Source organism: Hemibagrus wyckioides, linkage group LG04 (genome assembly GCF_019097595.1).
Source record: "Hemibagrus wyckioides isolate EC202008001 linkage group LG04, SWU_Hwy_1.0, whole genome shotgun sequence".
NCBI classification, from domain to species: domain Eukaryota; kingdom Metazoa; phylum Chordata; class Actinopteri; order Siluriformes; family Bagridae; genus Hemibagrus; species Hemibagrus wyckioides.
The window spans coordinates 16,677,246-16,693,476 of NC_080713.1; the positions used below are offsets into that span (position 1 = coordinate 16,677,246).

At 37.6% G+C, this 16,231-nt stretch overlaps 1 protein-coding gene across 2 annotated transcripts in view; it reads right to left on the reverse strand.

The window, feature by feature from the left end:
- The window catches only part of necab2 (N-terminal EF-hand calcium binding protein 2), a 67,095-nt gene extending 51,546 nt beyond the window's left edge, over positions 1-15,549 (reverse strand). Inside the window, exons 1-2 of one of the 2 annotated variants that reach the window (XM_058387128.1) lie at positions 15,198-15,549; positions 7,223-7,247 (exon numbers count right to left, since the gene is read on the reverse strand). In XM_058387128.1, the coding sequence (XP_058243111.1) occupies positions 7,223-7,247; positions 15,198-15,515 (343 nt within the window). In that variant the 5' untranslated portion in view covers positions 15,516-15,549. The remainder of the gene's footprint in view (positions 1-7,222; positions 7,248-15,197) is intronic. The other variant, XM_058387127.1, reaches the window with a different exon arrangement.
- Positions 15,550-16,231: the final 682 nt, after the last annotated feature.

Here is a 16,231-nt window from a genome sequence, read left to right on the forward strand (position 1 = left end):
AGTAACCCTTGAAGAATCTGATTTGAAGAGTGCACCTGCATGCTCTTCTCTGTGCAACTACAGCTTTGTCTATAAATAAATAAGATAATCATTTTACAGACATTATGAAATGAAACTAAATGTGAAGGCTTTATATTTGTTGCCAGCCCATTTTTGCATATAGGAAATAAAGTGCTACAATAATCAATCCAGGGAGCTATATAAATGTATTAATATCATCAAGCCAAGCAGGCAGCCAGACACCTCCTACACTATGTTCTTGTGTGAAGAATGCCAGAGCTGACGGTGCCTGCAGAGCTGTTGGCAGTTTATCCAGCAATAAGTGGTCTCCCTGAGGAATAATGATGGGACAGGCAACATATTGCACACAGTCTGAAGCTCAAAAAACAAATGTCATTACCTTTCATCAGCTCTGTATCAATGCCAGGTATGACCAACACAACAGCATACACCTGGACTGCTGTTGAGTGTTGAGCGGATAAGGTAGTTAATTTGATAAAAAATCTGGCAAGAGTGTTGTGTGTGATGTGCTTGCCATGTTTCCTGTTAAAGTCCATTGCAACCTTGTGACAGCTTTCCTATTCAGCCATGGGAATGACTTCAATACATTCTTCTTTTGTCCAACACATTCTGAAACACTATCAGAAAATAAATTTTTGGGACACCTTGTTGTGTCTTCATGGGACACTACAAGGTGATTCTCTGAAGAAGCAGTGTTTTCTAGACAAGGAGTTGTCAGTGTAATGACAGAAAGTGTCTTGCATATTCATAAGATCCTTTGAAGAGATTATAAGAGCATAAGAAACTGAATCAGTTTATCTCAATAAAGACATTGCACCTTAAAAGCAGAGACAGTGGGGGCAGGTAGGGTTCTCTCTACGTGTAGGAGGTTATCTAACAAAAAGTAAACTTAACAATTCTTTGTTTCTGACTGTATTAAACAGTTCTGCTTTGACAGAAGTGCTGTTTGAAAGTTTACACACCACATACCAATAAAGCCAATATTTTCTTTCAACATGCAGCTTTTCATGAAGCCACACGCATGTTTAACTTATTAAATAAGCTGGAATTAGAATTAATGTTGTGCAGTGGTGGACTGAATTTGATGACGGGGGCAGGGGAGCAGGATAATGGAAAAATGAGAACAAGCCAAAATCTTTTTGCTTGAGGCCAGAAGTGTGTTTTAATTAGCTAGGCTCCTGGGAGTGAGGAGCTGCAGGCACCAAACCCAATTTCAAATACTTTTTGAAAAGATTCCCTGCAGAAATTAGATTTTTTACTTTCTGTTCAGACTATTTTTTCTTACTGCATAATTACTGCAAAGAACAAATACTTTTTGGAGTTTGTCACAGTTACATGTTCTTCAAACATGTACTTCATGCTTCAAGTTGTATACTTTTTATGTGGGTGAAAAGAAGTTTACAGAAACTGAGTTAAAATTAAAATTAAATTAGAAAATTCTTGAATATTTTAATGGTGATTTGTGAAAACTATAAATAATGTGATAGATACTTTCAGTTTCACACGTCACACTTTTTCAATTTCAACTTAAATTTTCAATTAAATTTTTTCCTATAGTTCCTTTAACAGTGGACATTGTCTCAAAGCAGCTTCACAGAAATCGAATGTGTTGAATGTCCATTCAGACATTTTGTACATAAATGATGAATGCAACACCTCACATAGCCAGTCAGACCGTAAAGACCAGTGCTACTGCAGTTAGACTTGGTGAAAGGAGACCAATTTGTGAGAAAAGACAGGAAATATAAAAGATTAAAGAGAATCATGCACTTAGTCTCTATATAGTGAAGAAAAAAGAAGCGTTAAAACTTCTAGATCGTTTTCATCTCATTCATGTAAACCATTGTCATTAAAGTTTTTTCAGACAATACGTGCCTGGTATCCTAGTGCTCATATTTGAATGCATCTGTCTGATTCACTGCTCTGTGCTCTGAAGGGAGACATAATCATTCCTAAAGCTCAACTTTCCAGACAATAGCTGGAAATTGAACATCCTGCCTATTCTAAAGATCTGGCCTGACTAAAAGCACTCTACAAAATTACTCATTTGAGAGGAAATTTCCCACTGTTTGGTCCATTTTTGGAAATCTGTTCCTTAAAACATCAGAAGTAATCTCAGGTCAGCACTATTCTACTGAGGCACTTTATACATGCGCCACAATTCAAGACAACACAGACTTTGTTCTGAATAAGTCATGAGAGTTCAGACATCTGTAAATGTGTACAGATAAATTATGGAAGCTGTGAGAGTACAAACTTAAAAGACCAAACTATAGGAACCCATATTTATACACAGATATGACATTTACTCAGGTTCATTATTCTGTATTGACTTTACCACTTTCTCCATCCTGAGACAGACCTGTGCAGAATCCAGCTGAATCCAAGTGATGGCACCTTTATGCCAGACTTTAAATTAAGTGCCATTTCCACAAATAGATTTCATTTGCTTCAAAAAAGTTTGTGTGTGAGTGTTTAACAGCTAGGTGACCACCTACCAGCCAAATTATTAAGGTGGAATATTTCAAACATAATTACAAAAGCAGGAGTCTTTTAACGCTCATTCAGAGAAAGCCAGGGTCTTTTGCTGCCAAACCTCCATTTTCACATTCATTCAGAATAAATAAACTTCCTTAAATACTCGCTGTCTCTGGTTCAACATGAGAGACAATAGTTAGCTCATGTTGAACCAGTGTACACTAATTAAGCTACAGAGGGTGTTTGTTGGAAAACTATGGAATACTATAGTCATAGTATGAGATGTTAGAGACAGGACACTTAAAAACTTAAAAATATATAGAGATGACATTCCTATGTATAATAGATCATTTTAAGTGTAGGTCAACACTAATGTAACCTGACAACAATACAGATATGTCTATAGTCATGTCTACTTGAGACAATGCTTTTTTAAAAAATTTTCTCCAAAGTGTCAGAGAAAGACATGTGAAATAACGCCTGAGATGTAGCTTAAGTGTTGAATGTGTAGTTAAATGCAATGATGTTTTAAATGAATTATCTCTTTGGTAAGATAAGATGGCACAAACAGGCTAATAGAGTTTTATATTGATTTTTGGTCAATTTTAGCCTTTTCCCTTTAAATCACACTGTTTTGTTTTTTTGTGTGTGCTTTCTCTTCAATCAAATATTGCAGACCTGTAAATCTGTTAAAAACCATGACCCCAATTTTACAGAAAAGAATAGATATTAGTAATCTCTACATTTCTGTACAATAAATTTCATTACTATTACAGACCTTTTACTTCTATATATATTTATGAAAAGTAGATGTTTGACCTTTGTGCTTGCACAGATACATGAATGTGTCTGTCAGTGCTTTGACTTGCTCCTGGGAGAGCTGTGCTTTAAAATGGCCGTCCATGGCACACACAGAGGCACTGCAGCTGAGGCCCTTTAGTTAGAGCAGAATGGCTCGAATGACAACACTGAAGAGGCTGAATAATACATAACCCTGTCCACAGCTGAGCAAAGAACTGCAGAGAGTAGCGCACTGGGTACCCCTGCCTCACTGGCCAGTTTGTGGGCATGTGTGTTTAATACACTACATACTACTTAACATAAGAACATAAGATATAATGCCTATAATTACAAAAACAAAAAGAACATGTTCATATGTTAATGTTAATACAGGTAGAAGGTAATTTTGTACTCATTTTCAAGGTTTTTGCACTCATTTTGTACTCATTTTCAATGAGTTTAAGCCCAGTAAGTCCTAGTTCCTAGTTCACTCTGTGTATCCCAAGTGTCATTGTAGTCTGAGTAGTGTGAGTATATAATTGGGTATATAAATGTGAAAAAGCTGCAGTGCTTAGATGATGTCAGTGCGTGAGTTAAGAAGAAAGACTGTAAAGGACAAGAAGATTTTAAGAATAATATTACACGAGAAGAACAGATTTTATTGGAAATAGACAAAATCATGTCTTTTTTTTATGAGATCAGCATCTTCATAGTTTCATCAGCATCATAATTAAAGAGAAAGATCACCAAAGTATCACCAAATCATTATCTCTGCTCTATCATTAGCTCTGTTCCCCGGCTCTGGAACTCTTTACCTCCAGACATCCATATCCTTGACTCTCTGTCTATCTTTAAATCTAGACTCAAGTCTCACCTGTTTAAGCTTGCTTACTCTTCCTAAATCTTACTTGCCCTCTCACACAGTCACAGTCTTCTGTATTTTTTTTTTTGTTATTGTTGCTTGTTTTTTGTTGTATTGTTTCTATGTGCTTTGTTTTGTAACTCATTGTTCAGTGTCCTTGGGTGTTGAGAAAGGTGCCTATAAATAAAATGTATTATTATTATTATTATCTCATTAATAAAAAGTAAGTAGCACAAGAGTCACTCATCACTTGTACTGCACTTTCCCCAACAAGGACTCTAACCATCATAAAGAATGAATGAGGCTCAGCTGGAATAACGCATAACCACACACCAGGGCTTTCATCATCCTGCAGTGTTTCATCCCAATGCCCAGTTCAGCCTTCATGCCTTGCAAAAGCAGGTCCTTCCAAGGCTGTCAACTTGTGCTGCAACTCTGCTAAAAACAGCTTTTCTATATGCAAATGAAGAGCCTAATTTTTGAGACATCTTCTATATTCTTTAATGCCGTTTAAGAAATGGAAGGAGGGAACTATGTTGTATTTACATTGAGAGCAAGGCTAATGTCAACCTGTTTACTTGTCACTGAAAGTGCATGTAAATACTCATTTGCTGCCAAGGAAAGCCTGTGATTCAAAATAGAGAAGTGTGTGTGTGTTTGTGAGAGAAAGAGAGAGAGAGAGAGAGAGAGAGAGAGAGATGAGGAATCATAAGTATGCACTCAAGTACATAAACAAAGATTTAGCTAATCGAAAAGCTTAAAAAGGATAATTGAGTACTAGTCACAAATGTACCAAACACACACAAACACAGAGTTTCTACAATATTTTAAATTACTGACAAATTTGTCAGGAACTAATAGACACAGTGTAGAGGGTGACACTTCACCTTAGAAAGAACAGAGTTTCAAAGAAGGAAGAATTACACTTCCATTACCACCCACTTCTCTATAATTATCTGTAGCCCTCTCCTACGCAACAACTCCATTTAAGCAGGCACAATACTGAAGAGGGGGCACTACTGTCAGTGTAATGCTGGGCCATGGCCGCAGGGCCAGTGATGTCACATCCTTGTTAGATCTTGTGCCTCTGCTTGACAAACTAGTTCAGGGGAAAAACTCAGCGGTCAAAAGACCTCCAATAATTAACCTAGCTAAATGGCTCCTTGGGTTTAATTGTACATAAGAGGTTGGGATAGAATTATTTAAACATAAAAATGTATTTTGTCCCTAAATAAATATTAAAAATTACATGTTTGTTATATTCAGGATTTTGTGCAGTCTGAACAGTTTTTACTGTTTTACTGTGTTAATAGTTCTTACACCATACATCATAAAAATTGAAATTCCCATCTTCTCATGACACTTTTGAATGAAAAACATTGTGCATTATAATATTATTACATATTCCGATACCAAAGAATTAAACAGAAACAATACAGAAACAAAGCAAAAACAATTAATATTTTATGTAGTCATCATGACCATCAGGTTGATACAACTCAAGGATGATAAATAATCCTGTATTAAAACGAAAAGGTTTTGAACAAATTAAATTAATAAGCAAGTACAGCTTGCTGCAGCTACTCTGATTTAAAGCAAATGTCTGGAGCAGCCTGGCATCCATCACCTGCCGTCCTCCACAATGTCTCCTCCTCTCTCTTTCTCTTTCTCTTTCATTAAAACTTACACCAAGTTGCACTCCAGAGAGGATTACAAATCACTGTGTGCTAGTACTGCACATCAAATAGCAACTATTTCCTTTAAAAGAGAAACCGTCTTTTATACAGATACCACAGACAGTGGTGTGAATATTTTTCACACCCATATTGTTGTGTTTTTCATTTAATGCATATTCTAAGAGGCTTTCTGAGTGTTCTGACAAGGGGGAAACAGATGGATGTGAGCCAAGCAAGCAAAGAATTTTTGCTTAGGGTAATCTAAAATTATAATAATGAAAATGCATGGAATGTATTTACCCATGAATGCTGTATAGATTTTTATAACTTGCCAGCATGGGTCTCTTATAATGATGACCGATCTAAAGGCCACTGAATTTGCATGAGAAAAAAAGGGCCTATTTGCATAATAAGACTTATCTAAAATTAATTAGCAAGTACATCTACAATCATGGCACCAATTTAATTAGCATAAAAATATCCCTCAATCAAATTACTTGGAAGAACATGGTCATTCAATTAGAAAAATAAAAATTACAAAGAGGAAAGTGTGAAAGAATTACTAGCATAGCAGTGTGAAAGAATTACTACCATAAAAATCAGGAGCAGTACCATGAAGATATAATTTATTCCATTTAAATGAGATTTTCTCCCTCTTTAGCTGTCTCTCCTCTATTCTTACCTGTAGCAGAAGTAATGCAACAAAGTAGGAGAGCCAGAAAGCATGCAGATTTCTAAGTCAAATAGTAATAAAAAGAGATTTATGTATCGCTCCTTTGTGGGCTGATCTGCAGTTCTTAGAGTGACTGCCCTTTACAGATTATATGTATATCTAGTTTCACGATGTTTTCTAAGCCTTGACTTATTAACCTGCTGCAATCTCATTAAAAAGCCTTCAGGTAAACAGAATCTGAAGGAGAGATTTGTTTGCAGTTGCGAAACACTGAGATTGAATAACTTTAGTCTAGGTGTATGCATTTCAAGCTGTAGCTTCAATTCCAGGTGTCATGATATGGTACATTGCTCCCTGGAGTGGAACTCTGATCATGATGCAATAGCATTGGAAATTGCATGTGTATAACCACTAAAATGTACCTCCACTCATGTATGGCCTTGTGTATTTCTCAAACATTCCGTTCTAATTAGCTAGGCTATTAGCAAAAACACTGGCAACCTTCCCAGAAGTTGGACTAAAAAATAGAAATTGGAAATGTGTTGGAATCTGCATGTTTTTAGGGATGTCATCTTTATTCAGTCACTTCTGCAGCATTGTTAATCCTCCTCCTTTCCTTATGTGTACTTGTGAATTATAGAATAAATGTCACTGATCTATCTGAATAACCAGGTCATCTATGGACAATTAAACTGGTTCAAAAACATTTTGTATGGCTAAACACACACTCACCATCTTTATCAGCTCTCCGGAATATCTGTAAGGAAACCAAAAAGAGACAATTATTGACTGTTGAATCTATATTTATTGTTCTTGTAGTTAAAATAAAACATTCTTACATGGTTTGAATAAGTGTCGATATATATATATATATATATATATATATATATATATATATATATATATATATATATATATATATATATCTTATATAACTTGATAATAAAACTACTGTCTAGGTAGATGTAGAAAAGAATTCATATGGGTAAAGAAAACAATTGTTATTTCTGAAAATGTAATTCCACATTGGATAACCAATCTCCATGTGAAATGGTGTGTACTGCATAATGGTACTGGCTTACACCCAAACGATGGACACAAAATGCTATTTACATTATAGGAAATAAAAGATACTCTACTGAGAAGTATGCAATTTATATCAAAAATGTCTAAGTTATGGTATGTGAAGCCATTTTGATTTTTCTTCTTAAACAAATCAGATGCAAAAGGTAATTTTCTCCGCTCTAATCAAAACAAATTGCCACCTACTCTTCCCCTTACAAATAACTTATTATCAGTCAACACACTGAAAAGCAATGCAAACAGTTGCAAAATTCAGTTTCATCTCACATTTACTTTTGCTATTTCATGCACCAGTGAGCACATTTTTCTCAAACACAAGAGTAAGGAGTGAAGCAGGAGCTTGTTTTGAATGAACTGAATTCATTTCAAAAATGACTACAAGGCAATTTAGTAAGTGTTTCTTTCATGAAGGTAAAATATCTTGCTCTGTGATAATAAACATTTTAAAGCATATTTTGTACCAGTATCTCGTGAAACTAAAAAAAGCTAGACAGGTCCGAAGATTAGCCCAAATATAGTCATTTACGTCATGACTGCTAAGTGCCTTTGGTGCTGATGGTTTGTGTCTTTTCCTCATGTGAGAGAATGTTAGGAGGAATGTGAACAGTGGGTTAGAGATGAAACAGGAGGCAGTAATTGTGACATGGGTACAGAATGCTATAAGAGCAGCACAGTAGTGCTCCATTGCTCTGATAACAGGACATTCAGATGATAAGCTAGAAGTACAAGTGCATGTAAAACACTGAATGAAATTGTGTAGCAGCATGTGGAGGTCTCAAGTCTAACACTGTTTATTCAGATAATGTAGGTGACCCAGTTTAACTCCTCTTCAGAAGAGCAATATCTCTGTGATAGCAAAAGGAGGACAGTAACCCAAAAGTGAAAAGGCATATAGTGTCCTCCAGAATTACTGGCATATACATATACTTGGTCAGAAAAAAAATAACATGTAATAATTACATGTTGAACTCAAGTAGTGTAATTTTTGAGAAACAATGCTTTGAATGACGCCTACCCTGGAGTAGTACTCTGCTGTGCAGAATCATTTTTATACTTTATTATACTTTATTATAATATACTTTATTCTTAGGTTTGTGTATATGGAGTTCCCTCTTTATTTCAGGTTTTATAGAGACAGGGGTCATTCCAAATGATTTTCTTTAGAAACTTCAATCTTGATTTGGAAGTATGTACCAAGTCTGAACCCACTACAAGAGGCTACCAGGTTTTTGTGATGCCTTAGAAAAATTCATGACGCCAACAGCCTTCACAAAAGACCCATGAACCACCAGCTACAAATGCCAATGTGTAAATGATCCACCAGTCATCAAATAATTTTATTATAATTTATTTTAAACATACCATTTTGGGGATGGTGGACTTCTGGTCTGCTCAGAGCTTTACCAAGTTAGATCTCTGAAATGCATACAAACTGGTCCACATCAGAGGGAGGAACAAATGGAAAACAGCCTCAAATTTATTTATTATGGAAAACTTACCACCATCTCTAGCCACTATGAGAACTGCATAGTGGGCTCTCTTGGGCTCCCCTCAATGTACCAGTGCTTAATGAATGACATTAATAATGATGTGATGGGGAAATATGTCATCTTTTGCATTGATGGCATAATTTACTCCTCCTTTTTTGACACTCATCTCATACATAATCCACCTCAGAGGAGTCTCCTTGCTGGCTGCCGTCATTGAGTGGTTTATGCCCCAGACAGTCAATTACCTGCAATGGTATCTCAGGTTTGCTAACTTGGTACTTCACTACTACTACCACATCACTAGTGGTACTTCATCTGTGGATTCAGCTCCATCGGTCACCCCCTAATGGGTGGCTCCAAGAGGGTCTGAAGTAAAGTTATCCTTTGAGGCCCTTTGTTGAGGTGATGCAGGACAATCCTTGGTTTGGGGAAATGCCCAAGCTGCATCCTGTCGCCTTTTTCTGAAGGAAGCCATCTCCGGACGAGGGAAATTACGACAGTGGGAACTGGGAGCTGTTGTCCATCTAGCGATCAAAGGTGAAGTGGTGACACTGAAGGGTTGACCACAAATTCACTATATAAAATGACCACAAGAATATAGAGTCCTTCAGGTTGGCTCAATGCCTGAAACCCTGGCAAGAGTGCTGGTCCCTTTTCTTTGCTTTTTTTGGTTCTAGTTCAACCTGTCCTATCACAGTGGCTCTAATAATAATAATAATAATAATAATAATAATAAATCTCATTCTTTCTCCTCCTCCTCTTATGTAGGCACTGCATATAGACTGGGAAATGGATCAGGCCATCCCAGACCTACCTCAATGTTGCTGCATAACCCCATCCTTCCACATCTCCTGCTTGAAGCCAGTCATACTCAGCACCCTACCCACCAACATCCTGCCCAACATCCCACCTGCTTCTCTCGACATTGAAGGCCAGCTGGCCTTCCTGGTCAGGTCATTCATAAATTCCCATCAATGCTGGATCCCAACGAATAACATCCTTGACCCCAACCTGTCATCAAGTCACCCCAAACACCGTGGTCAACAACCAAGTGGAAGACTTGGAAAAGACTTGCAAAAGCAGTGCTCTTAGAGCCGTCTGTCAGGTCAGCCAAGTCAGTGCATTTCACTTCCCATCACACATAATGGCCCACTAATATATCCGCCCTGGGCTACACTCCCCACACACCCTGCCATGTTCACAATCACTGGATATTTGAATGTGCAGACTGGTAATCACCTGATTTCTGTCTGTTGTGTGACCTTGATTATGCCTAATGATTTGGATTTGTTGTACTGTTGAACTGTAAACTGTTAAGCCAAATGACCTGCAATTGCATCTATCTCAGTATCTTTACATGACACAAGATGACTGAGGCATTTGGACCATCTGCTTATCTAAATATTAAGCTGATATGTTCAAGAATCTGTGCTTATAAAACCAGTCTTATTAAAAATAACTTGATTTTTTAATTTTAAGTAAGACATTAACTACAATTGTCGGCAGGGCACAGAGACATTATACATGATTGTCCAAGTAAGACCAAAGTCTAGCCTAGGTAAGGAACTTCTCATTATAAGTGACAGAAGTACTGTTAAAACTATACTCATTAGAATGAGCAGAAAACCAGAAATGGTAGAAATTATTAGAAATTCTTAAAGGTGCAATTGCTTGAGCTAAAGCAGCAGATGATTAAAATGTTGGTTCCACACCATAGCTCTTCTTGTATTCTGACATAATGCATAGAGAAAATAGTTCACTGCTAGACTCTTATCACAATTGTTGAAATACTATGAAATAGTAGATAGAATAGTAGAGAGGCTGAGAGGCACGTTTAAACCAAAGAGACTTAATTTCACAGATTGCCTGTGGTTACATTTGGCAATGTACTAATTAATGTTAATAATATTTCAGCATTCAAACATGCATTCATCTCTTAATGTCATGTGCAGGCACTAATTAACCCTCACTGATAGAAAAATATGAGTTTAAAAACCTCTGTATAAGCTCTCTAGCTTACAATCATCAAGCATAAGTTTGTGTTGATTCCTTACTCTTAGTCTTATTAATATTTTTAATCAGGCATAATACTATGTTGATCAGGGTCTCTGATGTGCTTTGTGAACGCCTTAAAAAGTGTGATTCTTTAAGACATATAATGTAATTATTTGTGGTGAAGTCTGGAACCTAAAGACATAATGAGTGCTGGTTTTCTTCTTTAGTGATGTTCTGCCAGGCTTTTACTGCAGTCATCCTCAGTTCCTGCTTGTTCTTGGGGTGCTTTTATCCCATTCAGATAAACAAAATACAAGGGAACCAGTTCCATTGGCATCCATATATGCCCAAGCTATAAAATAAGGTAGTATGCTCTGGATAAGGAGCAGTTTTTGTCTTTCAGTCTTTGTCTCACCTGTCCATAGTTGGCTCTATAAGGCAGGCACTCTTTTTTAAATCTTTGAACAACCAACTGATGACAACGATACAGAAAATGTGTTGCCTGAGTCATGGCTTGCAGTACCTATACAAAGGGAGATCATGAAGAAAATCTGACAGGCCCAGCAGGATCCCCCTCCTCCTCAAGGAAACCTACATACCACAAATTAAAAGTCATGTAGTTGGACACACTTCCCTTAGTTTTGGACACACAGGCATCAAGAGAATGCAGAGGTTGGCAGAAAACAAGTTTTGGTCAGATGTTGGGGCAAGGTGTAGAGAGGTATGCCAGTGCAGGCTTAGTCTGTGCCAAACCCATACCCCCCATCATTTGCCCACAGGCCTTTGACAGCCTCACTTTGCACTCCAAAGACAACCAGCCACCCAACAAAGATTCTTTTTAAGGAGGTATTCTCGAGTTATGGCCTACCAGAGTGGTCCAATACATGTCCCAAGTGTGAAAGCATAAGACTTGATATTAATGACAGTCTCAACTCAGATTATCACTCATAAACCACAGCCAGGAACCAGGAAATTGGCACTTTTCTGATACCATACTTGCACAATCATATACAGGACTGGAGCAGATACTTTCCATGGGGAGAGTACACTCAAATCTCCCTAATTCATTCTGCCACCAGGCTTACCCCTTTCCAATGTATTTTGGGGTACCAACCTCCACTATTCCCCTGATCTGGTGTACCTGAATGTGCCTATTGTCGATGACTGGATGAGATGTGAACGCAGCTAGGGGACCACACACCTCTGTTTACAAAGAGCTATAAAACAACTGAAAAGGCTTACAGACTGATATCAATGTCAACATACACTACTGCAACCAGGCCAGCTTGTCTGTTTGTTGTCTAGAGACCTCCGCCTGAGATCACAATCCAGAAAGTCCACATTATGCATCCAGCCCAGTCTCTTTTCCAAAAGACTGCAAGAGGGTGCTGCACCCTCAATTTGTAACCACTTCTTCTATGTCTCTCATTTCCTATTTGACCATTTTAAAAGACACATTGATTAATTTCTTGGTGCAACATCTTGGGTTTTGTCTGTCACTAATGTTTTCTGACCTCTAACTTTGCCATGACTTTCATCTCTGCTTGACACTTTCCTGCCTTTATACAGTACTTATCTTGATTGTTTTGGTATTTTTGACCATGGCCCTTAACTCATTCAGATTTTCAATCAAAGCTTTCTTCATTATTATCTCAAATCATGACAAATATTACTCCCATGTAAATATAAATTGTTACAGATTACTTCACAAAAAGCATGCCACACCAAATCAATTGTACAGTAAGTACTCAGTATTTAACATGAACCTAAATATTTAACAAATAATAAAAATAATAAATAATAAAAATGGCCCTAATATTACTACAATTTTCACATTTGGAAAATAATTTCTTAATAATAAGTTCTACTCTTTTGATGTGTCTGTGACTCTAACATCTAAACAGCTGCACAGTTGGCTGGAATTTTCTGGAGAAAATCTTATCTAATGGTATGAATTCCTTTATAAGTAAATGAACATATAAAGTTATAGATCTTTTTCATCATCTCATCTTCAAGAACTGCCTATGGGTGGATTAGCTGTATTAAGATTTCATAAAAGATAGAAAAGATTATATATAACACAAAAACAAACAAACCCCTTTAAACATCCAAGCGCCTTTGGTGCATTGTTGCTTAATTTCAGATGTATGGTTTTGGCATAAAAAGGATGGCTAGACATAAACTCTGTACTCCATGAAGTACCACAAGATTTCAGATCTGCCTTTGCCCAGAGGCTACAGCTGGGATCTTTCATACTGAGAGTCCCCTGAACTAAGCCCATTGAAAATCTGCAACGTAAGCTGAAGAGAAGAGTTCACAAGAGAAAACTGATTCTCCAGGCTCATCAACACTCAATCATTTAAAAACATGTGGGTTGGGAAAAATATCCATTTAAAATGTTTTTTAAGTTATCACAGAATACATTAAAGTTTTAATTTCTCTCATATTTTGATTGAGATTAAGCTAATTAACCACCAAAAGCATTTTTCAATCCCTTTTTAATCATCATTACATTGGGTGCTAATACTTTTACATATGAATATTATGTATAGTATTACCATATCTACAAGATCATATCTTCAGTATGCTAGATAAAGGTTTGTGCTTAGTTGATGAAACCAGCTCTGCAGATGAAAGTTGAAACAGTTTAATAAAAGAATCATGTCTTTACAGCCTGACCATGAGCCCAGGCATCTCACAGGTAATGGAATCTACCTGTCAGCAAGGAGGGACATAGATTCTCAGAAAGCATGTGCACTTTAGAATGTGTGTGCCTGCAGAGAGCCGCTTTGCACTTCCCTCACCCCATCTCCTTCCCTTCCTCCTTTTCTCATTCCTAACTGCATCCACCCTTCCTGCATCTTTTTCGTTCTGCTGTTTTTTGCCTGTCTTCTCATTCTGTATTGCAAACCCCTTAATTTAATTTTTTGTTGTGCAATTGTGCCCCAAGTCTTTTTGAATTGGTATAATTAGTTTAATTAGTTTTATGCACTGTTTAAATGTATTAGTATGTCATGCTTTATCTGGGACTGGTTCTGAACTACTTTTCACTTGCAAAAGCCTTAAAGCAATTTGTGTATTGAGACATGATAAGGAAAAACAGATAATTATTGACCACCAATTGAACAGAGTACAGCAACATTTTAACCTACTAAATCAATACTGCTGAGACCTCGCCCTTGCAGCCATCCATGAAGCCAAAAGAGTAGGCTTCAGTAAAGTAGAAATAAATAAATAAATAAATAAATAAATAAATAAATAAGTAAGTAAGTAAGTATGGTGCGCTTGTCAAGCAAACGCAGTCTATATGTAGTGATATATATAGTCAAACATGTACAGAAATACAGACTGGAAAAAGCCAAGAGAAATCTCATTTGTCCGTTTGCTACTAAATTGCCTACCGATTTATCACATTTTGCAGATGCCGTTCACAAGGGTTGCCAGATTGGACTGACGGTTTCCACCCTAGAAGCGGTTTAATAACCAAACAATTTACTACATACCAGTCCAACCTGTAATTAAACAGTAACTTGCAACAAACACAGTTACCATCCCACGGCTATTTCCTACGCGGATTTGACTTCCTAACCTCTATTTAAGCATATAGTTACCAATCTGGCAACACTGGTCTTTGTACCATTGGAGAGAGCGCGCTTATTTGATCCAGCGGTTTCGAGTTATCCGCTTTCGATTTAGGGCACATGTACCCAACCCTGGTTTTGCAAAAAACCCTTTCTCCTGAACATTTAAGTGTTTAGTCTCTTCTAATTTCTCCTTCAACTGATCATTAACAGCCCTTGCTGAGTTTAAGTGTGCGTGTTAGAGCATGGAAAACACTAAAATGCGCTTATTGTGGTATGTGAGCATAGTTAAGATGAAATAGGAAAACATACAATATATTGTAATATACTGCTGCTTTATCTGAGGTAAGAGATCTGCCGTCTGATGTGAAAATAGGACGTTAATTTATAGGCACAACTTGTAGGATACTGATAATACTTTAAGTGAAGCAGTGTTCTCAGTACTCTAATTAATCCTGGTTGTAGTACATCCTAACCTGTGCGCTCCACCCTCGCAGCGCATTAGTGAAAAATGAAGTGCACTTAAAGCAGCTTACTGATAAGAGTAAAGCCACTTACGTCTAGGATGACTGAAATGCCTTTGCGCGGCTCCGGAGCGAAGAATTGCTCTTGCGCCACGGCAGCTTCCTCCTTGCCGTACTCGCGCGTCGAGATGCTCTTGTTGTCGCTCATCTTGGTGACGATCCAGCGCACAAGCCCGTCTATGGCGCCGGGCTGTGAGCCGCCGTTCCCGGGCTGCGCGGCCGTCGCGGTCTCGCTGTTTTGCGCGGGGAATCTAGTTTGCTCGCCGCTGTCCTGCGCCCGCAGCTTGGCTTGGTCCTTGTAGAGCAGCTTGTGGACGCCGTCCCTGCAGTAGCGCGCCGCTTGCTCGCACATCCTCTTTGCCGCGCTGCGTTCATGCTGCGCGCTATGGGGGCGATGCCCTCCCCCCGCTCTGACATCAGAGCTCACGGCACACACACACACACACACACACACACTTCATAATATCACTAAACAGATTTCTTCGATTATCTAATGGAGGCCTATCTTTTTGCTCCCTATATCCTATCTTGCAGTAATTATGTGTTTAGGCTTTGTACAGTTTATTTTACTGAACACGGGTTTGGCTTTCATATCATAACAGATCATTTCTACTAGCTTAACATATGTCCACTGACAACGCCGAGTGAATAGAACATGAACCGAACAAAATGAATAGAACATAGTTTTATGCAAACAGTTATAATGATTTTGATTACAGGTTGTGCATTTGTGCCAACAAACCCTATCATGTTCCAAAAAAAACAACAACTTACAATTACATTCCACTTTCCACATTTAGTGATTTTTAAGTTGATTTCAATGCAATGAATATTTCATTAACAACAAAATAATCATCAGATTCCAAAATTTTACTTGAGAAAGAACATCACCTCATATCTAAACTCTGAGTCTCTCACACTTTCTAAACTTTTTTGCTGGACAATTCAGTTGTTGGATTCATTCACAAGTGGACTTGACTGTTTGTGGTGTCCTCATTTCTCGTTGCAGTCACTTGGTTGAGAACCCAGCCAGCAGTGTTTAAATTATATAAATATTCTTGGAAATTA